Source organism: Carassius carassius, chromosome 46 (assembly GCF_963082965.1).
Source record: "Carassius carassius chromosome 46, fCarCar2.1, whole genome shotgun sequence".
Lineage (NCBI taxonomy): Eukaryota > Metazoa > Chordata > Actinopteri > Cypriniformes > Cyprinidae > Carassius > Carassius carassius.
Genome location: NC_081800.1, coordinates 22,174,257 through 22,199,970, shown reverse-complemented (window position 1 = coordinate 22,199,970; position 25,714 = coordinate 22,174,257). Strand labels below are relative to the sequence as shown.

The 25,714-nt window shown below is 36.3% G+C and overlaps 1 protein-coding gene across 6 annotated transcripts; it reads left to right on the top strand.

Annotated features, from left to right (window-relative positions):
* The first annotated feature begins 2,279 nt into the window (after positions 1-2,279).
* LOC132129085 (arf-GAP with GTPase, ANK repeat and PH domain-containing protein 1-like) lies at positions 2,280-24,994 on the top strand. Of its 6 annotated transcripts, none has more exons than XM_059540521.1 (19): positions 2,280-2,609; positions 10,609-10,667; positions 11,046-11,133; positions 11,245-11,330; positions 13,907-14,048; positions 14,139-14,273; positions 14,364-14,479; positions 15,085-15,228; positions 15,664-15,744; positions 15,918-16,022; positions 18,445-18,628; positions 18,752-18,859; positions 19,471-19,611; positions 19,864-19,923; positions 20,170-20,318; positions 21,295-21,385; positions 21,500-21,722; positions 23,428-23,695; positions 24,244-24,994. In XM_059540521.1, exons 1-19 carry the CDS (start codon positions 2,447-2,449, stop codon positions 24,448-24,450), a joined length of 2,550 nt encoding a protein of 849 aa, XP_059396504.1. In that variant the 5' UTR covers positions 2,280-2,446; the 3' UTR covers positions 24,451-24,994. The 6 variants fall into 6 exon arrangements, with proteins under 6 accessions (XP_059396504.1, XP_059396505.1, XP_059396501.1 ...); XM_059540518.1 differs by lacking the exon at positions 2,280-2,609 and adding an exon at positions 6,324-7,624 and having other exon boundaries at positions 19,474-19,611; XM_059540517.1 differs by lacking the exon at positions 2,280-2,609 and adding an exon at positions 6,324-7,624.
* Positions 24,995-25,714: the final 720 nt, after the last annotated feature.

The following is a 25,714-nucleotide window of genomic DNA, read 5'->3' as shown; positions in this document are numbered from 1 at the left end:
GAAATGGAACACTGTTTAATGCCAATGTAAATTATATTTTGGTTGTAAATAACCGTATGTTTAAATAGCTGAATCACGGCTGCAACTAACTGAACCAAAATACATTAAATTACCTTTAACGAATATTGCTAATTAAACTGAAATCAAATATAATATAGAATACAGAAATGTGTTTTTCCATACAGAAACGTTTTAAGAGGATGTTATGGAACTACGTGATGACGCACGTAAGGAAAGGAATCACTAAAATCCTTTCGTTTTAATTGATTCTTTTTACATGAAGAGTTCCAAAAGAACTGACTCGCGGAAATCGGTTCCCATCTCTTCTTGAACTAGCCGGTGACGTCAATCGAATCCGCAGCCCCTCTAGTGGCAGAACTTTCGCTCATGCGCTTTGCTTGTAATACACGTGATTAGACGCTAGGGGAGATAATTTCCTAAAACATAAAACTTACCGTATGAAAAACATACAAATAACAGCCAGGTTGTCCAAAATATTAACTAATTAATTTTTTTTGAAGGTGTAAGAAAATAGAGGTCGCTCGCACGGAAATGAAGGAAGTGTCTAAAATTAAATTTCTTTATAATGTAAAATATATTAAAATATTTTTTTATTTTATATATATATATATAAAATAATATAATAATATATTATATCAGTGTTTGATTTCACAGTTAAGCCAGTTCACACAGACCATTGATGTAAAGTATAATAACATGTATTACTATTTCCAAAAATTTAAAATTCTAAATTATCTTTCCTTTTCTTCCTTTATTCTCGTGATAGCCACGCTTATGCCACCAAATAGCACGCCCACATACTCATTTTATTTAAAAACCTTACAAATCTTAATGAGATGAAGACATAATCAAGGACAGTTTCATCTATTTATCATTCTGAGTGTAAATTTCATCCCATAGTTTCACAGTACATTTGCCCACCTGTCCGCATACATGCATGCTTCATAAACGAGAAGGCAAGTATTTTATAGCACACAAAGCGATTATGCTTAACTTGATTTTGTTTATAATGCTTCTGGATATTAGTGTTTATTGAGATAATAATAATAAGTGTTCTGGTTTAGCGATTCAGGTAAATAACGAAACGAGACTTCGATCGCTGCTTGTTGACTGATATTAAACCCAGCGCTGAAATGAAGCTTGTGTTGCTTCGGCATCAATGGCTGAGCAGAGTAGCAACAAACTATGTCACTCTACGCCCCGCCCTCTGACGTCACGGGCCTTTGAGCCACAAGATGGTGCATTGAGGACTGATGATAAAGACAGGCCTATATTCAGAATCAGACACTAGGAATCACTTTATACACAGTGAAATCTACATTTAACACGTTTTTTCGTCTCATGCGAGAAATTCCCATAAATGCCACATATCACTTATAAATTAATATTTTATGGAATAGGGTATAGGGCAGGCTGAGGCTAATTGTCACACTTTTCAGTCAACTGAATGTCAGTTTATGTGTAGGCACGTACATTAAAATATGTGTTACAAAATAAAGCTTCATTTTGATACTAAATGTGATATGTTGTCACAATGGGAGCCTGTTATTATGGCCTATATGAAATATAAAAATAAAAATGGGGGGGGGGATCTATGCATTATTTAAACCAATAAAATATATTATAAATAAAAAATGACATGAAATACCATTTAAAAATAATAATAATACAACTTGTAACAAAATAAAAATTTAAAATGTAAAACTTTTCTGACAAACTGCATGTGGCAATTAGCCCCGATTTACCTTATTAGTATAATCATAATAAAGTTGTCATAATAGGAACCTGCTATTAAATAGCCTATTGTATGAAATATATATATTTTTAACATCTAACAATTATTTGGGATACAAACAGATATCGTAATTAATAAATTATAATGCAATTATAAATTAAAAACTATTAATTGATTATGATATAATAAAAAAAAAAAATATATATATATATATATATATAACATTAAAACAGTCTACCTTGACATAACCTTTATGAAAAATACTCTTGTCTGACAAACCTATTTCCCTTTTTGGTATCATAATATATATATATATATTTATCTTTTTGTAAACTTATTTGCAGTTTGAAAACAATATATATATATCTTTTTGTAAACTTATTTGCAGTTTGAAAACAAAGTCTTATTGTTTTTTTTTTTACGGTTGCCTTGAATTTACCACAAAATCCTGTTTGCGAGAAAGCAGCCTATGAGATGGTGACAGTTTTTAAAATCAGGAAGTGAATTCAGAGAGAAAGAAAGAGAGAGGAAATTCATGCAAGCCAAACTACTTCTGCTCTGAGCTGCATACCTAGAATCTGAACAGCTTTCTGCTTCTGTACGTGACACTGAGATGAATAAACGGGCAGGAAATGCTGATGGGTTACAGGAGAAACTCCATGCAGTTTGAGCAGTCACATTGGTCTAAATATGAATAGCACAAATAAAGTTACACACTCAACTGCAATTAGAGCTGAGGTGAGAAGACATGAAAGCTTGCAAAAGACCATAAACAAATTTCTCAAACAGCTGGAGAGGGTTGAGGACCAGCAGCTCAGGACAGGACTAAAGGTTTTCCTCCACAGCATTCAAGGTGAGCCTTAGTTCCTTTGAAAGGTCTCGTAAATATCACGAGATTGTTTATTTTGTCCACTAGAACACTTGCTGATAGATTCCTGTATGGTTTTGCAAGGTGAGATGTTTACGACTGACTTGCACATAAACAGCACGCTGTTTGAATTGAGCTCTATGTTGGAGTCAGATTCTGATAGTATTTCGTATCTAGATCAATCGATTGTCAGCTCCTTATGTAAGTTCAAATGCACATTTGCAAGAAATTAGGCTTTTTCACATGGTTTGTTTTCTATTGTTCAGTTTCTTTGCAGTATTATGTTTCTTATCTTGAGCTTTGTAATAATATCATATTAAAAAATGTCCCATGTATATTTTAGGGAAGGCAGACAGATAAAAAGGAACATAAATGTTTGAACTCATGTAAAATTGAATTATGCATCCAGTAGACGTCTCCAAATGCACATGCTCCTCCATTAGACTGTGATGATGAACTGTTACTACAGTCTGGATGTAGAATCAGAATCATGGATGATAATTTAAAGAAGCCCAGGTTGAAACATTAGCACCATCTTAGAGACATCGTCATGGTGGCAAGCTTTTGAACATGAAGTGCTGGTCCATTTCCTGTCTGACGCTCTCTTTCTGCCCACGAAAGCCACATCCTCTCCATCTCAGGCAACACGTGTCTATACTGCTACTCTTAATCTCCGTATCTGACCCAATTATTTTTTGTTTACCCTAAGATTACAAATTAAATTTGTTGGTTTTAAATAATCTGGCATTCATTGAGTAAGGCATAGGCAAATTCAGTTATTTTAAGATGCAATATCAATAAATCATGTTAGGAGTGAGCATTGACGTGTGCATATTTTCAGGTCACAACATATGGTGTCACTGACTAATGCATCTTTAATACAGTGTTTGTTGATGCTCCTTATAATTTACTTCCTTCTCACACTTCCTCTTGCGAGTGTTTAATGCATCCGTCACTCTAGATTGCAGCTCAATATGAAGACGTTATGAGCATAATATCAGACCTTATTTTTCTGTAAGCCAGAACCAAAATTAAAACAAGATATTTTCAGTACTTACCCGTGTAAAACTTGCCTCAATGACGTTAAGATATTCTGGATGGTAGCTTAGGTATTCTAGTTGCATATGATATTGTTTCCATCATATAGTCCCTCAGTTAACCCATTTTATATTTTTGTATTAACCAGCATCACTATTGATGTCTGTAAACAAAGTTGCAGAACAGATGAGATGAAATAGGAAAAAACAAGTGGATGCTCTTTGAACATGGTTTATTTCGCCCACATAGTCATAAGATGATTCAAATTATGCTTGATGAAAATAAAATAAAAGTAAAGGGAAATGTTGCTGTTGGCTTCTGAGCATAGGGATTTGAGAATAGGACTGACACATTAAAATGTTGCTTACTGCAGGGAGCCAAGAGAGTGGGAGACAGGCAGAGTGACAGCGATTAAGGGAAAACATATTTCTGAGTATGAGATCTCCAAGACAGAGATGTTAAAATTTTAGCTCAGAGAATATTTAGTAGGATAATAACATACAATAAAATTAAACAAGTCTTTTTAAATTTCTGAGAAAAATGTGAGTGGTGTTTGCCTGTGCCATGATGTTGCTATGTGGTTAATAAGATATTCTGAGAGGTTTCTAGCGTGTTGCTATGCGGTTGCTAAGGTCTTGTGGTTTATTGCTAGGGTAATTTCTTTCATAATTTACTCATGCCATTCCAAATCTTCATGCATTTTGTTTTTCTGTGGAACACAAAATCAGATATTTTGAAAAACATCTCAGTTCCTTTTGGGTATATTGTCCCTTTAAGAGTTTTGTTGAAATCCCTTAACTATGAGCAATAGTAATAGTGACTAATCCACTAATACATAAAGAAGTAAATCAATAAAAATATTATATATTATATAATATATATATATATATATATATATATATATATATATATATTTTTTTTTTTTTTTTTTTCAGACATCTAAGTAGTCTTGCATGTTAGCATGTAGCTATGTTAATTTACTCTCATCCCTGTCACTTTAAAAAGGTACACCTTTGTACCTTATTTATCCCTAAAGGGTGCATATCAGTACCTAAGGTGTACATAGTACATAGTAGCTTTCCATATGCAAACTTTTTTCCCCCTTGTCTCAAGAAATATCTGCGTCCACATGAAACCACAAAACTGACACAATACCATGTAGTATACATGCCAGACCAGTATGTGGTGCTGTAATGCCAGGGCGGCGTTTTCAGATTTATCCACTCTGGAGCCCAGTTTAAAAAAATATAGATTTCACTCAAAACGCCGGATCTGTGTAGGCAAAATGCCTATACGATACAAAATGTATGCGTATAAAGCTAAATGCGTCTCCGTGTGGATGGGGCCTAAATCAGGGGTGTCAAAACTCTGAGGGCTGGTGTCCTAAAGAGTTCAGCTACAATTTTCCTCGACACACCTGCCTGGAATTTTCTAGTATGCCTAGTAAGATCTTAATAAGCTGGTTCAGGTGTGTTTAATTAGCGATGGTGATAAACTCCACTGGCCCTGCAGGGCTGAGTTTGGAGACCACTGATCTAAATGGTAAATATCAGTACCTTGTGAAATGGTACCACAACAGAGACAGCATTTGTACCTTTTTTTCTGAGTTTATTGAATCAATCTGAGTGTAGTATTTACTCAATGTAGTATTTAATCAAGCCCACTTGACAAACAGATCAGTCAATAAATTTGTCAGTAATATTGCATGCCCTCACACAATCACTTACTCATTCATACACACCTTGACAAGGACGGTCCGTGCACAGCGCAGAGGGTTAGATATGGAGATAGAGAATGGGAGCCAGACACTAGATGGAATCAGTGCATGAAGGAGGAGGAGTTTAGCCTTGGAATACCTTGGTAACAAGCAAGCTCAGTGTCTAGGAAAGAAAAGGTGGGGGGACACGACGGCTCCTGGATCACTGTACTGACTCAGACTGTGATATATGGCACGTTGCCGCCTGATATGGCACTGGATTGTGTGCAAAATTTTCTTGATTGATGTGTCAGTGTGATTAGCTTTGCATGTTACCACTCATATTTGTGTTTACTTGTGCGAATGACCCTTTTTCCCTGTCAGAACCTCGCAAGCTTTACAGTCTGTCTTTATTCCTCAACACATCACTGATTCTTGCTTTTTAAGCAGAAGAGCATGTGTGAGCGAGCGAGAGAAAAGAGAGGGAGAAGGGAGAGGGAGGGAGGAAGGGAGAGCGAGAGGAGGCGGTAGCAGGCTGTGGAAAGCAGGGGCTGGGAGCTGTCTGGCTGGTGACAAGGGCAGAGAGAGAAAGAGAGAGAGAAGCAGAAGATGGAGAGAGCAGGGTATTCCTGCACGGTGCCGTTCTGCGTGGGTTTGAAGAAGACCTTCAGCTGGAGAGATCTGAGGGAGCCTTGTTCATGATGCGTGACTCGTCCAAACCTTTAGTGTGATATGCAGCTTCCTCTGTAGAATGAGGCATGATTGTCTTGCATGTCTGTTTTATTGACATCCCCGACGGCTTGACGCACTGATCACTGGAGGCGTGATGGATAGACTCTGTATGGGGACACTGGGATCTCTCTCTATGGACTTATTGTAAACATTTCCACCAATCCAAGTGGCATTTAGACTGATTCCTCAGTTTGACTCTTCATTCTGCCGGCATCTCCTCCACTCGCTAAAATAGGTGTAAGAGGACAAGAGAACAGTGTTATGAAGAGAATGAAGTCTGCGAAGAAACAAGAAGGTGTGAAAGAGCACAAAGGACGTTAGCTAAATTTTATCCCACTCCAAGGGAACAAGGTCACGCTTCACTTCATTTTGACATACTTGCCAGAATTGTCTCTTTCTGTGAATTCTTTGGTTTCTTTCCACTGTAGAAGCCACTGAACAAGCAAAGAAGAAGATTATTTGACTCTTTTAATTTATTTTCTGTTCTTGATCTGCTGAGAAATTCTGGACCACATGAACCGATCCGGGACCTCACAGTCAAAAACCACCTACCTTATCTCCCTCACCTTGGTGAAGGTAGAAACCACTGAGGAGAATGAGTTGGAAAAGTCTAGGCTGGCTGTGGGGGGAGCAGTGTACGATTCAGATGGAGCGAAACATCTCAAGCTCACTGGATCCAATAATGAGGGCCAGGAGCACCAGAAAATGGGTGAGGCTGTTGAGCTGGAAGCTGGTGAATCTGTCAAATTCTCAGTGGAACAGGAAATACTCCAAAGCCCAAGGGAGGATAAGGCACTATTGGCAGATGGTGTTCATCCCGGAGATAGACAAAAATCAATGATATCACCCACCACAGAGAATGTAAGAGCTAGAGAATCCACTGGAATGCCCCAAACCTCTTTTCCTCGAGATGTAGCTAGGCATCTTGGTGACATCCCAGTCCGTGCAACCCAGCGGCCTGTATCACTCCTTAAAGCTCATGGAGGTGGCCGTGAATTTAAAGAGTCCAGAGAGAATATCCATGCCTCCTCCAAGAGCCTTGACCATAAGGACAGTCGTACCAGGATCCAGTCCCCAACCAGCCCGACTCCTGGATCTTTTCGGGCATCATGGGCTGTAAGCGAGGTGAAACATTGCCATGAAGACCTCAAAGGGGGTTTTGGGATAAGGAAGCCCACTGAAGGGGACGTCATAGCCATGCGAACCCAAAGCCCTCGAGCAGAGAGATTAAAGTCAGGATCTACATCTCTTCCGACGCCTGTCGCCTTGATTACCAAGCCTCAACGCAAAGGAAAGAGTCGCACCCTGGACAACAGTGACCTGAACTGTCTGTCCGAGGACCTCCTGAAGTGCAAAGGTGGTCAAATGGTAGCAGACTTTAGAACAGCTCAGTCCCAGGGGGCTTCAGCACGTGACCGCAAAATGCTTAGATTTATTAGTGGCATTTTTACCAAGAGCACTCCAGTTGCAACCAGTGCAACCATTGTGACCCCAGTCTATAGCACCTTTCAGAGGGAATCCAGTGAAGAGGAAGGTAGGAAAACATGATTTACTCATCCATATAGAAATGAAACTAGCAGATAAATAGAAGCAGGATTGTTTACCTGGTCATGCCAGGTAGTTTGCACATTTTGTAAATGAGGGCTTCCTTGTGTATGAACATCTGCAATCCATTATTATAAATGCTATATTTACATTGAAGGGATTTTTCACCCCAAAAATGTGTCATTCTAAACCTGTGAAACAGGGTACGTGTTTTTATCCATGTAGTGAAAGTCAGCAGGGTCCAAAACAATATTGGATTTATTTTTATTGTCTGAAGGAAAAAAAAAACTTTTTAAAAACATCTTTTTTATTACACAGTAGAAATAAAGTCATACAGGTTTGTAATGACTTAAGGACTGATTAAAGTTTTTATTATTTATTTAAATGATTTAGTGTTCTTAGCTTGTTGTTTTAGTTGGCATTAATTAAGAAAACTGACATATGGAAGTCTGTACAAACATTTGAGGAATTCTAATGCCTTGGGATATATATTTAAGACGCTGAAAGCATCCTAGCCTTTTCTTTATAACCACCCCCTACTGTTTCAGTTTCTGAACTGGAAAAATTGGAATGGTAAACAAATTTGATAATACCCATGCCACAGGCAGCATAATTTTGCCTAACATCCTAATCCCATCTTTGATGTTCCACCCACTTCCTGTATTCTGATCTCATTCTTTCATGGAAGCTTCAATCCTTTCATCACCAGCCTCTTAATTTCAAACCATATCCAGCCATGCGTTTTAGCACTCTAAACTGGAAGTGAAGCATTGGTTTTTGTAGTGGAGAAACAACTCAAAGACGAAGACAGTAATTGTATCCACAGGCATTTAAAATCCACCCAAGCAAAGTAAGTCGGTTTTCCTTCTAATGATCTGCTGTAATGTTGCAGAGATGCCTTCAACTAATTTATATACAGAGCTTGTTGTACAAAGGATTCTTTTCAAACAACGTCTACGTTTCTCAACAATATAGATTTGATAATTAGGTTCCTTATTTGGTAGGATACAATTGCACAAGTGAAATGCCATATAGGTGTGTGTGGTCTATATGCTATGAGCAAAAGGTCTGATGTGTCTGTACACACAACGCATGCGCACACAAAATATTTACGTATGTGTTCTCCGAGTGAACAGAGGCAGTGGCTGGAGGTGGGGTTGTCATGGCAACAGGGAGGGCTGAGCGAGTTGCCTGTTGTGTGGCTGTGTTATGCCAGGGAGTGAGCCACAGATGAAATGAATGGGAGTGAGGGTATGTGATGAGGGATCCTTTTGACAACAAGAGAGGCCAGCTTTAGAATTTAACACATAGAGCGTCCGTTTAGATGGAAGGGGTGGCTGTTGTATATGGCACATAAGGATCGCACTGTCTAACTGCACTGGCTCGACTCCTGATGTGCCCTGCCATACAATGACCTCATAGATTTGCGCTGAATTCGGAGGGGGTTTAACCTCTTCCGCTGCGTTGTCGGTGGAGCGTGAGCAAGGAAACTGCAAACAACACTAGTGCCAATTCAGATGGTATGCCGATCAAAGCTGTGAACTCTTGCATCTGTGTGTCGTGAGCTGCTTTAATCAGTTCACGCTGGTCACAAGGGTGTATCGCAATGAAGCACCCCCCCTTAACAAAAGCATCTCATCCGCTGCTTGATGCCCCCATAGGGTGACACAGCTGGGCAGGCACACAAAAAAATGAGGTGATGTGCTCGTCTATCACTGTGTGCCGGATCTGAACCTCTGGTGAACAATAGTGAGTGTGTGCTAAGACTTCCAATATAAAGCAGAGAGGGGTGTGGGAGCTCCATGCTCACTGCTGCACTGATACACCTGCAGTCCTTCACGCCCTGTGAATTATCAGCGATTTATAACACCTCCAGATGAACCATCATCTGAGGCTATACAGTTCAATCAAACTGCACTTCGATGCAGCATAGAAATGTGCAACAGAAGGGCTGGGCAATGCCTGATCTGTGATTAAATGGTAAGAAAGCTTCCTTAGGCCTGGACTGAATTTGATAGTCACGAAAAATTACATGGCTTGACGTCAAGGGAAGTGATAATGACATAAATTCTGCTGCACTGTGAGTGTTGTGATCATTGCACAGTCATAAAATCATGTCAAACTCTTCCTGTAAGTGAGTCATCTGAAGTTTCACGTCACAGACATCAAGGGTCAGAACAAGGGGATTTAATCCATAGATCAATATGAAAGATCTTTTTTGGAAAACAGGAAATACAGTAGCTGACCTACCGAGACTGGAATATTCATAAATCAACACATATCCCATTCCATATGGTTATATGATTCATTCATCTATTTTTCTTTTGCAGTTTTATTCATATTATACTTGCCATGTAGCAATACAGACTAGAATATTACAAAATATAGAACCCCAGTTTGATCTAAATTAGACATTGCACTTAGAAGATATGTGACTCTTTCTGATTTGTATTTTTGTCATTAATTTAATCCCATGCCATGGCAACACTTTTCGAGATATCAAAAATCTGTTTGTAATTCAGAATCTTCAATGTCTTGGTGTTACATTGACCAAGTTTGGTGATCATATGAGTTTTTTAAATATAAAAAAAAAAAAAAAAATCCACATTCAATCTAAAATAGCTTAGTTCCTGTTGGCCGGAGCTAATTACTATGATATAGAAAGTTGTCCAGCTTCATGAAGAACACTATATTTACTAGTTTGGTGACTGTACATAAAACTAATCCCACCACTTTAGTCAGATGGGGTCACCTTTTTAAATGTAGAATATACAACCTTTTGTATAATATTCAATACGTTTTACTTCAGAAAACACAATAGCAATTGCATAGCAACACATAGTGACACATAGTGACACGTTAAAAGCTACTCAAATGCCCTACAGTGTCATAGCATGAGGGTGAGGTGTTTTGCACACATATTTTCTTCATTGATGTTAAGTTATGACTTAATGTTGACTTTTCATTTTTCAGCATCATGTGCCAATAGCCAGGAATGGACCCTAACACGTGCTATTCCAGAACTGCGATTGGTGAGAAAACTTAAACACTTTTTTATATATATATATATATATACCTAAAGCAGGTAAACAACCATTTTACATTATTTTAGTCATACATCTATGAAAACAATATTTCAGTTGGTTTAGTGTGCTAAAAATATTTATTTGTAACTTTTGTCATACTGTTGAAAAAGGATACATCTTTGCCAATAGGAAAGAAAAATCACACATGAGATCTCTTTAAAATCCAAAAGGTTTCTTCTAAACACCAACAAAATTAAAAGAGGATGGAGACTTTTGCTTAAATCCTGCTTAAGCTTAAGACCCTATAGTCTCAAATGTGTCCTCAGGAGTTTCAGATGAGATCTGTTTTTTTGGAGTCAAATATTATCTTTCTGCTGCATACAGGGGGTTTTGGGTAGCCTTCGCAGTGGAAAATCTGCTCTAGTAAACAGATTCATCACAGGAAGTTATCTTCCACTTGAGTCGCATGAGGGTGAGAACTATGTTCTTTCTCATCTCTTCTATGAAGACTGACATTTTAACTGTTTATGGGTATTATTGTTAACTTATCTTTTGCTTTTGTCCTCTTTTTCTTCTCTGGAAGGGGGAAGATATAAAAAAGAGGTGTTGGTGGAGGGACAGAGTCATTTATTGCTGATCCGAGAGGAATCTGGCCCACCAAGTGCACAGGTGTGTTTATTTCTGCTAAGTACACTTGAGACAGAAACATACTGTGTGTAAGACAGAAATTTTTTGGCCAAAGTGTGCATCTTCCTCTTTTTTTAATACAAAAATTTGAGTGTCAGTAACAAACTGTCAGTAAGTTGTCTGGGCCATTAAATCAGAAGTGTTTAACTATAATCTCAAGAAGAATTTTTGCAATTACGTTATAGCATTATATAGCAAAGATTAAGAATTCTGCATTATGTTGTGTTATGAATTGCTTCTGACATATTTTGGACAATGCATGAAATTTAGCTTGCGTAGCAAAAAGTGTCTTTTGGGGTCTTATAGTGCCCAAAAGATGAAAATTCACAAATTTTTATTTTATTTTTTGTTTATGTGTAGGCCTACTACCATTCAAAAGTTTAGAGTCAGTGGGCCCTATTTTAACGATCTGAAACGCAAGTGTCAGCGCAAAGCGCAAGTAATTTTGTGGGCGGGTCTCGGCGCTGTTGCTATTTTCCCGGCGGGATAAACGGCTCTTGCGCCAGGCGCAAATCTAAAATGGGTTGGTCTGAAGTAGCTTCATTATTCATAGGTGTGGTTTGGGCGTTACGTGAAATAAACCAATCAGAGCATCATCTCACATTCCCTTTAAGAGCAGGCGCGCTTGTTCTAAAGCGGATTCCTATTATAACGGCGAATTTGCCAGACGCGCGCCAGGAGCGGTTCACAGCCAAGGAGAGCAACGCTCTCGTCAGGGACGTTGGGGATGGAGAAGCCCACCCAAAATAACTTCGGTTAAAAAGGCGTATTATAATTTGGGTAAATGTGTAAGCTAGATGTATGCTTTTATAATAAATTGTCTATCTATCTATCTATCTATCTATCTATCTATCTATCTATCTATCTATCTATCTATCTATCTGTAATAATGTATGATTTGCAAAAATGATAACTGCTGCTTCTGTGTAGATGAGAGAATCGTGCGCGTTGTGCACACGCTACATTGATTATGGCCAAGCATGCGCCCTTAAAATAGCATATGAATAACATGCGCAACGCGCCACTGACTTTAAACTATTTTTTCCTGGTTAGTGGCGCAATTGTTTTCTAAACCTGCAAAATAGCATGAAGGAACGTTTGCGCCGGAACACGCCTCCTTTTTTGCGCTGAACCGCCCAGGGAGCCCAAGTTCATTCCCTAGTTTAGCGACGTGCTTCTGTGGAGGGAAAAGCGCGCTTTGCCCGGGTGCAAAATAGGAATGACACATGCGTCGGTGTACAAAGTCAATTGCGCTGGGTGCAAGATAGGGCCCAGTATGTTTTTCACATCATTTTGAAAGAAGTCAGCTTTACCAAAAATATAGTAAAATTGTGGAATACAATTACATTTTAAAATTACTGTTTTTATTTGAATGCATTTTAAAATGTAGTTTATTCCTGTGATGCAAAGCTGAATTTTCAGAATCATTAGGCCTACTCCAGTCTTCAGTGTCACTTGATCCTTCAGAAATCATTCTAATATGCTGATTTGCTGCTCAAGAAACATTTATTATTATAAATGTTGAAAACAGTTTTTTTTTAAACAGCTTTTTATTATTTTATACTGTTCTCTGATGACCACTATAATGTTATCAAGATTTTTACATCACACTGCATCACAATTTAGAAGTAAATATGCTATTTTCTGTCCTGTTTTGACCCCCTCATCTGAAAGCTATGTTTGAATAGGTGTAGCGTTATTTACACATGACATGTGCAAATCGGTGGGCGGGTCTAAACAGGCAGTGATGTAGAAGCAGGCGTTGATCTTATTCTGTGGAGGCGGGGTTTAGCTACACTATTACATCATAAAGTGGCACATTCCACAACCTACCATTGGACTAACTAGAAAGTTTTGAGTTATGAAACTTACAGGTGTATTATAGTTCAATGACCTCTTATATGTCAAAAGATCAAGGGAATTTGGATTTCTCAGTCAATGAAAAGAAAGGAATTATTTGAAATTGATATCTTTTTTAAAATTATAAAGGTATTTACAGTCAAGTTTGAACAATTTAATACATTCTCCCTAACCTTGACCCCAAACCTTGACCCTGAACAGTAGTGCATTCTGCTTTAAAGGAATAGTTCACCAAAAATGAATATTTGTTGAAAATATACTCACTCTCAAACCAACCAAGATGTAGATGATTCTGTTTCTTCGTCAGAACAGATTTGAAGAAATTTAGCATTACATTACTTGCTCAGCAATGGATTCTCTGCAGTGAATGGGTGCCGTCAGAATGAGAGTTCAAACAGCTGATAAAAACATCACAATAATCCACAAGTAATCCACACCACTTCAGTTCATCAATTAATATCTTGTGAAGCAAAATGCTATGTGTTTCTAAGAAAAAAATCCATAATTAAAACATTTTAATTTTAAACCTTAAATTTTAGTCATAAAATGAGTCCATAATCCATAATAACTGCAATTTCTCCAAGCCTGATCCAAATCTGAGGGTGATTAATTTTAAGCAATTTTTCATTTTTGGGTGAACTATTTCTGTAAATGTTTCAGTTTTTCGCTGTTTTTCATTTCTAAATTTGTGATTGTAGATATGCAACTGGCTTGATGGCGTCATCCTAGTTTTTAGTCTGGAAAATGAAGCAAGTTTCCAGGATGTGTACAAGAACTACAGTGAGCTAAGCGCCCATCGTAACATAGCAGAAATCCCAGTTATAGCAGTTGGAACACAAGGTAAGAGCTATACTTGTCTTGGCTTCAGTGAAGTTTTATTGAGCAAAACGATATTAAGTTCAAAATCGATGTCTGTTTTTCTTCCTGCAGATAAGATTAGTAGCACTAACGCCCGTGTGATTGAAGACAAGAGAGTTCAGCAGCTGTGTATAGATGTGCGTCGCTGCACTTATTTTGAGACCTGTGCCACATATGGACTTAATGTGGACAGAGTATTTAATGAAAGTGAGTTTCATCTCAAAATAGGGGCTAAAAAGCCATGTTACTTTAAAACCAAATGCAAGTGTTGATCGGACAATCTCGTTTCCCACTTAGTGACTCACAAGATTGTTGCTGCCAAGAAGCAAGCCGCCCTTCTGGCCTCCTGTAAATCTCTCCCAAACTCCCCGAGTCACTCAGGGGCCTCGACTCCAGTGTCAGGGCCCGGACAGGTATCTCAGGGCTCATGAGTCTGTCTGATGCATGGGTGAATCTCATTAAAGCTGTCAAGAAATGTCTGGGCCATTTTCTCCCTTTTCCAGTTCTAAGTTCGGTGAAATAAAAATCTAATTTAGATTACTGTAAAAAAAAAAAAAAAAATGTAAATGTAACAAAGTACTTTTGTGAGATACATCTGTAAATATTTATAATTTTTACTTGTACTTAAAAATTCTTTTTTTTCATTACAATATTGTGAAATTGCTGAGGAAATTGCCATGAGAACAATGAAAAACACTTTAAAAAACTTTTTCTTATGAATCTTTATATAACTTTATATATTAAACATAACTTTTTTTTCTTTATACAATACAATTAACATGTGTAATTATTTTTGTTTTGTTTTGTAAAATGACCCAGACATTTCTTTGTGAGACTGACCCCTTTATCATTATATTTTTCATTTTCAGATCAATACATTGCACGTTTTACACTCGTTATTGAGTATTTGACTGTTTTGAGTGATTGTGAAAAGTTTTTGTCTCCATCAATCTGTCTGCACCATTCACCACTCCAACATCTGTCTCCTTCTTCTCACCATCCCATCATCCTCTCTTAGGCCAGTAATGGGGGTCAGAGTAGTGATTACCCCTCCTCTTTGCCATCCACCCCTGTGATAAGTCACAAAGACATACGGGGTGGGGCAAGTGGAGATGGGGGCTCGCAAAGAAATCCACCCCGACGACGGACATCTTTATTTACGGTTAGTTCTTTGAGCTCAATACAAAGAGTGTCAAATCTTGCCAGTTAAATTATGTGCGACACCAGTCAAACTGTGCGTGGAATGTTTGATATCATTCATATTTTAAAATAAAACTGGATTTATATTTGAATGATACATCAAAGGTGATTTGATGTAAGGTAATTTTTTATGTTAAAATTATTTATTCTATCCTAATTTAACCAATGGCAGACTGGGAAACCTGTTTGAAAACAGCCATTGTGTGGCCAAGTTCTTGATGGTTCAGAAATTACATACTTCAGAAGCATGACTGTATCTTTAGTAATAGTTTGTGTTTGTGAACTCTCGTTGTCACTCTAAAACTCACCTCATCTCATGAGTCACATCTGTTTCCTTCCTTCATGTGTTTCAGTTTCCACTTATCTTTACTTTTATTTATTGTGTCTGTTTTTTTAGAACCGTCGTGGGAGTGACTCTGAAAAAAGAGCTTCTGATAGCAGAAGTGACATGAGTAGTCGATCAGTTCCTATTAAACAGGTACGTGTAAGATTTCAGCAATGACTTGGAAGATATGACGTGAGACTTCTGTGAAATGCAGTGGCCCCGGAAAGTATTTGGACATGTAGAAGATACTTAAAAATATCTGAATCTCATTGCATTCTAACAATGAAATGAATAATTAAATAAATTGTTTATTTTTTCTTTGTTAGGGGACTTTGTGGAAACGCAGTGAACGCTCTTTAAACAAGGAGTGGAAGAAGAAGTATGCAACACTGTCAAACAATGGCATGCTTACATATCATTCAAATATAAATGTGAGTAACGCACTTTTGCAGCATGCACTGTTTTCAGCAGAGAATCAAAAATGTTCTTGTACCCTTTTGTTTTTATCATTACATTTTGTGTTTTGCAGAAGTTTACCTTGTGCAGTTTTTGTTCCGAAATAAATGCTCAGTGTTTTTAGCTTTGTTTGTTGCATGTATTGTAAATTAAATAGCATTTATATATGTCTATATAGTTTTTATGTATTTTTATTTGCTTGGGAATAATTAATTTGGCAAGAAGCTCAACAACATCTGAGGTTTTTGTATTTTATTCAAGCAAACTTTTATTTCAAGTAACATTTTTTTTATGGCTGTAGTTTTAGTTTCGGTTTTAGAAGCTACCCAATATAATCATATTAAACCATTAATATAGTATCGTGTATACTGATTTAATCTAAAATGTTATATTGTTAAGTATTTGATAATATGTAATATATTTAGATAATGTATTGTTAATATAATAATTTATAATTTATTATTATATTATTGCATTCTATTATATAATTCTATAATATAATAATGTCATGTATATAATTCCATACAGGGGCGTAGCCATCTTTTCAGAAGTGAGGGGGACAGAAATCACACACACACACACACACACACACACACACACACATATATATATATATATATATATATATATATATACACATGCGTGTGTGTGTGTGTGTAATTTCATTACGATATAACATTTCTGTAATCTATATAGCCTAATAGTCAAAAGTTTTTTAACAGTAAGATATTTAATGTTTTGAAAGAAGTCTCTTCTGCTCACCAAGCCTACATTTATTTGATCCAAAGTACAGCAAAAGCAGTAATATTGTTAAATATGTATACTATTTAAAATAACTGTTTTCTATCTTAGTATATTTTAAATGTAATGTATTCATGTGATCAAAGGTGAATTTTCAGCATCATTCCTCCAGTCTTCAGTGTCACATTAATCAGAAATCATTCTTAATATGCGGATTTGCTGATTATCAATATTTAAAATAGATGAGAACATTTTTTTCAGCATTCTTTGATGAATAGAAGGATCCACAGATCTGCATTCATGTGAAATAAAAAGCTTTCGCAACATTATACACCATATCATTCAAAAGCTTAGTATACTGTATATATTTTTTTTTGTTAAATAAATTATAGAAATTAATACTTTTATTTATCAAGGATTCTTTAAATTAATCAAAAGTGATGATAAAGACATCATTTTACAAGAGATTTCTATTTCAGATAAATGCTGCTCTTCTGAACTGTTTATTCTTCAAAGAAACCTGAAAAAAATCTACTCAGCTGTTTTCAACATTATCATAATAATATTTTTTTTCTTTTTTTTTAGCAACAAATCAGTAAATCAGAATTATTTCTGAAGGATCGTGTGACTGGAGTTATGATGCAAAATAAATCAGTTTTGAAATCTGAATAAATAACATGTTTAAATATATTCAAATAGAAAACAGCTATTTTAAATAGGCTAGTAAATATATTTCAAAATTTCACTGATTTGCAGTACTTGGATCAAATAAATGCAGGCTTGGTGAACAGAAGAGAATTTAAAAAAACATTAACAAGCTTACTGTTCAAAAACTTTTGACTGGTAGTGGATACTAAACGCAACAAATTTTTCTCTAATTTCTAGCTTTTTGATTGTTTGTTTGTTTTTTGGCTTAGAAATCTATGACTGCTGGACAATTACAAATAATAATGATTTGTTTATATACTACAAACACTTTTTATCACATAATAAGGCAGAATAGTTTCTATACTGTAATAAATGCTATGTCAATTAGCACTGCATTGTTCACTTTATTTATCACCTGCTGGAGATTTTTTTGGACTTGAGAAAAACAAAACCGAAAACAACTGTTTTAATACAGCGGTAGCTGGACGCTGTTGCCCATATTAGGAGTTCCTGATATGACTTTCTGCGCGAGAGCGCCCTCCGGCTTCGAGCATGAATGAAACACACACTGCAGGAGTGTTTAGCGCTCTATGATGTTCATTTCGCCTTCTCGGTCCGAAAAAAACATCAGGTCATGCGCAGACTATCCTGTCTCTTTGAGTTTAAATCTATATTTATTCACACCAGCTCTTGAAAACCTCTATGTGAACACACTTGCCCGACACAGTGCGGGGTACGAATTTCCGTGATATTAAAAGTGTGTGTGTGTGGGGGGGGGGGGTAATCTACGCCCCTGGAATTCCAATGTTATAATTACATGTTGGGTGCAGATTTATCATTTGTTTGGAATGGTTAAGATCCAATGCCAAAAAAAGATATATGTTTGTTTGTTGGACTTTTTAATTAATTTAATTTATTTATTTTTATTATTACTGAGAAATCAACGGTACTTCAATGTAAGAATAGATCATACTATAGTATGTTATAGATGTATTTTTGTGATTGCAGGAGTTTCTGCAGAATGCTCAAGGTAAAGAGATGGACTTATTGCGAGTAACAGTGAAGGTGCCAGGAAAGCGTCTTCATCGTGCTGCGACTCCTGGTGGACCATCCCCTGGCCCTACTCTCACTCCTGTGCCCGGTGTAAACGGTCTTAGTAAAGACAAGCAGTCATCTGAAGGTGGCGCTACATGTAAATTAAAACCCCTTTTATACGTTAAAGTGACCCATTTTCTTTCAAATGTACATGATCACAAACAAAATAATTTGAAAGATTTCACACTGCCATGATTTTTTTATTTATTTCTTTTTCCAGCAAATCTTCTGACTGTAGAAGAGGCATCCAGAACTGGTTTGTCATTTCATAACGATCAAAAGGTGAAACGTTGCCCGTCCTCTGTGTCTAATAAAGGCTTCAGTGTGGGTATGTGAATTATTTGTTTACACCTTCCACTCGTTCTTTTCTAGAACAGTGTTGGAGAATAACTAATTAGAAATACTACTAATCTGACAATGACAGTAGTTCAGCACTATTTTCCAACAAGCAGCTGTGTTGCTACTGATTCATTTTAGTTGTTGATTCAAATGCATTTCAATTCATTTTGACATTCTAGTTTTTATATATTTATATATATATTTATATATTTATATATATATTTAATTAAATGCATGACTAACAGTTTTAGTTTTATTAGTTTCATTTAGTGTTAATGTGTGTGTTTGATACTGTAAATTAATATTTATTACTATATAATAATAATTATATATATATATATATATATATATATATATATATATATATATATATATATATATATATATATATATATATATATATATATATATATAAAATGCTATTATATTAATGTTTTTGTAAGATAATTAAATATACTCAATGTAATTAATACAAATGTAGGCCTAATTGTATTTTAAGAGTGTATTTATCATCAGAATGGTAAGAAATCTGGTGCAGGAAATGTTTAGAAATTTCTGACCTCTTTTTGTGTGTGTGTGTGTGTGTGTGTGTTATCTTAATAGACTTGAGTATTGAAGGGGCTACAAGTCCTCCTTTAGGAAAAGACCCCCTCCCATCTTCTCCAATGACTGACAGGAAGAAGAAAAAACGAAACCGAAGTATTAACTTGAAAGGAGACGCAGCGGCTGGGCAGGCCGAGGGTAAGAGATCAGATTTATGAAAGATTACCAGACTCCACAGTGATCCAGTTTCACTGATTAAGCAATCTTTATTAGTATTATGGTGAAGAGTTGAGGTGAATTTGCTTTCCTCTCTTTTCTAATGTGGACCTGATTAATTGCTTTCTCTAAGGTCCTTGTACAATCTCTTTTACTTCTTTCTTTTCCTCTGTCTTTTATTTCTTTCTATCCTCTTATCCTCTGCTGCCCTGGACTAATTTCTTGCAACGCAAGCCAAGCGCAAAATGTGGAAATTAAAAAGCTTTGGAAGCTTGAGAAACATTAACAAAACAGGTAACCTGAATGTTTGAAATGAGTGGCTGAACTGACTCTGTCTGGCTGTCTTTTCTGCAGTATGTGTCCATATCCATCTCTTGTCACATCATTAGATTACATCAAATGGGTCTGAGTGTTTCTGTGTGTTCCTGTCTCTCTCAAACACATAATTATACTGAGACGATACATTAGACTGAGGACACGATGGGTGTTTTTATTGATCCCTTCCTCTCGTGTAAATAACTGTTGCTCTCGCCCAAACAGAAGAGGAGAGCTCAGACTTCATCATCATATCGAGCACAGGACAGAGCTGGCATTTTGAAGCCCAAAGTCAAGAGGACAGGGACGCCTGGGTTCAGGCCATCGAAAGCCAGATCCTTGCAAGTCTACAGAGCTGTGAGAGCAGAAACAAGGTAAAGAGGGCAATAAAAAATTAATCCAAACTCTATCAGCCTGACAGTATCAGAAATATCTTTCAAACATTTACAGCACAAACCTTTATAAGCTTTCAAGAACACTTTTACACGTATGTGCAATATCCATTGAAAAGGTCCATTCAATTTTCTGTGGTCTGTACATCTTTAAAGGGCTAGTTCACTCTAAAATGAAAATTTGCTGAAAATGTCCTCACCCTCAGGTCATTCAAGATGTAGATTAGTTTGTTTCTTTATTGGAACAGATTTCACATCACTTGTTCACCAATGGATCCTCTGCAGTGAATGGGTGGCGTCAGAATGAGAGTCCAAAGAGCTGATAAAAACATCACAATCTGTTACATGTAATCCACTCAACTCCAGCCCATCATCTATATTGATGCTTCCTCCAGTGAAAAAGTCCATGTCCTGTTGTCCCCTCACATCAAAATCCACCAACATATTTGTTTGGACTGTTTTCACTTGTAAACAGTCTTTGATCTGTACACATTTCTCTCCTGATTCAGACAAAACGTCTTTTTCACTTGAGAAAAATTTTAGCTTCTTACAAACACACAGCTTTTCGCTTCAAAATACATTCATTGATGGACTGGATCATGTCTGGACGTGTTTTGATGGCACCCATTCACTACAGAGAATCCACTGGTGAACAAGTTATGCAATGCTAAATTTCTCCAAATCTCTTCTAAAGAGGAAACAAACTCATCTACATCTTGGATTGCCTAAACTGGAGTAAATTTTCAGCATTTTTGCATTTTTTGAGTTAACTATTCCTTTAACCATTTTTTATTACTAAAATAAAAGGGCAATAATTGGTTCATTTGCTTATTTCCATACCAAAAAGGATGCTTATTCATCCTAAATACATAAATCATATTAGGCGGCAATATACTATACATATGAACAGTTTGCCCTGCAATATTACTAAATAATAGACTTAATTTTCAACTCTCAGGCTCGAAGGAACAGCCAAAGTGAAGCTGTTGCCCTGCAGGCCATTCGAAATGCCAAAGGGAACGACCTCTGTGTGGACTGTGGAGCACCAAGTAAGTGCTGTCCTGAAATAATGCCTTGTGATGAAAATCTAAACAGCAAAGAGTACTATTTGTTGAGATCTCTGTCACTGTTCAGTATATGAAAACATTATGGTCTCCTGTTAGATCCAACATGGGCGAGTCTTAATCTTGGGGCTTTAATCTGCATCGAGTGTTCGGGAATCCACCGGAACCTGGGGACACACTTGTCCCGTGTGCGATCGCTAGACCTGGACGACTGGCCCAGTGAACTCACAAAAGTGCTTGCGGCTATAGGCAACCATACGGCCAACAGCATTTGGGAAACCTGCACTCAAGGATGCCAAAAGTTGACACCTGAGGCAACAAGGTGAGCAACGAGGTGCCTGTTAAAGTAAAGTACATAAACATATTTAGTACTATTCAGTAGTTTAGGGCTGGTAAGTTTTTTTATTATGTTTTTGAAATTTGATATCTTATGCTCACCAAGTCTGCATTTATTTGATCAAAAATACAGTAAAAACAGTAATACATTGAAATATAAGTACAATTTAAAATAACTCATATCTTTTGTAATATATTTTAAAATGTAATTTAATCCTGATATGGTAAAGATGAATTTTCCACATCATTACTCCGGTCTTCATTGCCACATGATTCTTCAAAAATCATTTTAATATGCTGATTTGCTGCTCAAAAAACATTTCTGATTATTATAAAGGTTGAAAAGAGTTGTTCTGCTTCATATTTTGTGGCAACCATGATACTTTTTTCCCCCTTCAGGAAAGCTGAATAGAGACAGCATTAGAAATCTTTTGTAATATTATAATGTCTTTACCGTCACTTTTGATCAATATAAAGGTACAATTTGTAAGATATTTGCAGTAAAATATCCAAAAACCACTAGGCTATTGTTAAATATTTTGTCCAGCTGATTACTAACAATATCTCGAATGTTTTCAACTACTTGTAAATCATGTAATCATTCTAAACAGTGACACGAGGCAGGAAAGTCGCCTGTCAATGACGTTAGTTCTTCTTCTTCTTCTTAGTTTTATGGCAGATTGCAACCATGGCTTATCAGGTGCATACCACCACCTACTGTATCGGAGTATGTAGCATGGATATGAATCTATGTAATGACGTTAGTTACCCTTTGTTACTGCCTTTACTGATGTAGAAACCACATGACAACAGTGTCGTGGACAAATGCGGAAGTAACTTTGCGACAAACTTCAACTAGAAAGAGATGCTGATCTCGCTTGTGTTTTACTTGACATGTGAGTTGTTTTGATTCGTATCTTTACAGAAAACGTATGCTATTATAACGATCAATAAGATTAGTATTATGGGGCATACACGCCAAACACGGGGGATTGCGTCTGATCCATAGTCTGATCGCGTCTTTGCATTGACTTTGTATGTAATCTACTCGTGCAAATCGTTGAACTCGCGTTAAATCCATGATATATTTTTCCATCTGATTTGATTGGGTAGAAGGCAACAGATCCCATCATTCCACGCTTCTTCTTAGCGTCATCAAACCACGCGATTGTTATTGTTTTGATAGTGTGCCCTCTAGTGGCAGGTCCTACAACCTGTACCTTTAATGTGTCCTTGTTGAATAAAAGTATTAATTTATTTTAAAAAGATATGTCATATTGACCCCAAACTTTTTAACAATAGTGTACTGCACTAAATTAAATTAAAATTAATTAAATTAAATTAATTAATTAATTAAAAAACATTTTGCTTAACACTTAAAGCAAGTGAACAAATTTCCTAAAAAAGACGTAACGCTTATATTCAGTTATATATTACATTTATATTCACTTATAAGTCTTAATACTAAATTTGCTTCTAAATGCATAATTTATTTTTAAATCTGTTAAGATATTTTACGGATAAAAAAAAGACAAAGGTACTAAGAATATATTTTTTTTTGAAGTATCAACTGAGAACATAAAAAAGGTTACAGTGTTTCAGTCTTCATCATTACACAATGTAAAGCGATAATGACTAATGCAGTTAGCCACTATGATAATAATTTGGCCTTTGCTTTGTGTTTGTCTCAGAGAGCAGAGAGAGTCGTGGATCCGTGCCAAATATGAACAGCGGGCATTCGTGTCACCCTTGCCCGCTCATTGTTCAGAGGACACAATGTCATCTTGGTTGCTTAAAGCTGTAATTGACAGAGACCTTCCCGCACTTCTGCTGCTCCTTGCGCACAGCACAAAGGAAGTGATCAACATCCCACCTGAAGGAGCAGCGCAGCAGCATCACAGCGCGTTACATGCGGCCTGCCAGCTGGGCGATGTGGTCATGACACAGCTGCTGGTCTGGGTGAGTTATTGAGCCAGTTTCTTTGAGTTAAAGGAATACTTCACCCAAAATCCAAGAGTTTGTTTCAGATCAAGGAACACATCTGAAGAAATTTAGAGTGTACATCACTTGCTCACCAACAGATCCTCTGCAGTGAATGGGTGCCGTCAGAATGAGAGTCCAAACAGCTGATAAAATAATACACAAGGAATCAAATAACTCCAGTTTATCAATTTATATCTTGTGAAGTGAAAATCTATATGTTTTAAAGAAACAAATCCATTATTAAGTCTTTTTAACCTTAAACCATTGATTCTCACTAAAATACTAATGTTTCCTCCAGTGAAAAAGTCTTTAGACTGTGTTCACGTCTAAACAGTACTTGATTTGTTCTGAGACGACTTTTTCACTAGATTATAAATCTATATTATGGGTAGGGGACACATATTTAAATTTTTTAACTTTTAATTTTAGGAATTTTTCCTTTTGGGTGAATCATTCCTTCAACTGTTGGACTATGGTATTGCATCGTTTGCTCATTTCTAATGGATTTTGATTTTGTCCAACAGTACGGCAGTGATGTGAAGTCAAAGGATCCTCAAGGTAGAACCGCACTGACGTTGGCACGCCAAGCCGGCAGCAAAGAGTGTGCTGAGATTCTTCTCCAACACGGCTGCCCCAATGAGACGTCGCCCACCTCCCCAACACCGGTTCTGTCCCGCAAAAGTAGCATCACCAGTATCGGACGTGTCAATTCCAGGAGGAGGGTCTCGTAACCCATGAACATTCATGATCATATAAACATTTTCTCCAGGGCCATTTTTAATTCTTCATACAGAGTTGTGTGTTACGTGTGTCTGTGAATTTCTGTATGAGGACATTGCCAACAACGCTGTATTTATATACTGTACATTTATCCCTGCGGATTCCTCAGAAAAGGGCACAAGTAAAGAGAAAAGAAGAAACTCTTAATTGTCAGTATTAGAACAGGCTTAGAATGACAGCTACAAATATTTCAACATGCCTTTTTCAAAAAATGGAAACTGTTTTACCAACTAAAAAGCAATATTATTTATAATATCCTGATTAATATACTGTAACATAGATGCATTATATGATAAAATGTAGCTAGAGAGTTTCCCAAAGCAATCTGAGGGAATGTATTTACCATTATGACTGTCATTACCATTGTTCTTTAAAACAGACATCATCACTGAGGGTAGTGTAATGTAATAACATGTTTATATTCAGAAGAAATAGTATTTGTCATTGTGCATCATTTCTATCAACTATAGACAATAAACTCTGATTTTCAACCTCTCTTTGGCACTACTTGTTAAGCCTACATCTTTTTAAATCCAAAAAGCAGATGTTTCTACAATTTAATGCCTCAAAACTTCACTATTATCGAAGGCCTGTTTGATTTCAGATTAATCACCTGGTTAAAATTTCAGTATCACATTGTATGTGTCAACAGAAATATCAAGTTACAATAAAATGAGTTGAGATATTGTGCATTATATATTATGTATAATGGGCTCATATAGACTGCCAAATAGCCTACTTCTTGGCTTTATTATCACATATTTGCATTTTGCATTCATGATTCAATAATAGTGGATCGTTTGCTGAGCTCTACCAACTTTTTCATATGTTCCAATATGTAACTTATTTTTAAATAAAATGTATATAAAATATATTTTTTTGTAATAATAGATTCACACAATTCAAAATGGAGAGATGCCTGAAACATTTTAAACAGTACATGAAAATGAACTAAATTTTTTTTTAAATGTTAAACATAAGAACATTAACATTTGTAAACATTAAAAACATCAGTTCTTCCACAAACGCTGTACAGACTAAAGTCTAACGAGTGTGACTGTACAGCTTTAAATAATGTGTCCAAAAAAATATAATTATATATATATATATATATATATATATATAACCAATAATATTTTGATTAATATTATATTTTTGCCTAACACAATCTTGTATTATTTATAGACAAACCAACATTCCTGAGTTATGTGGAGG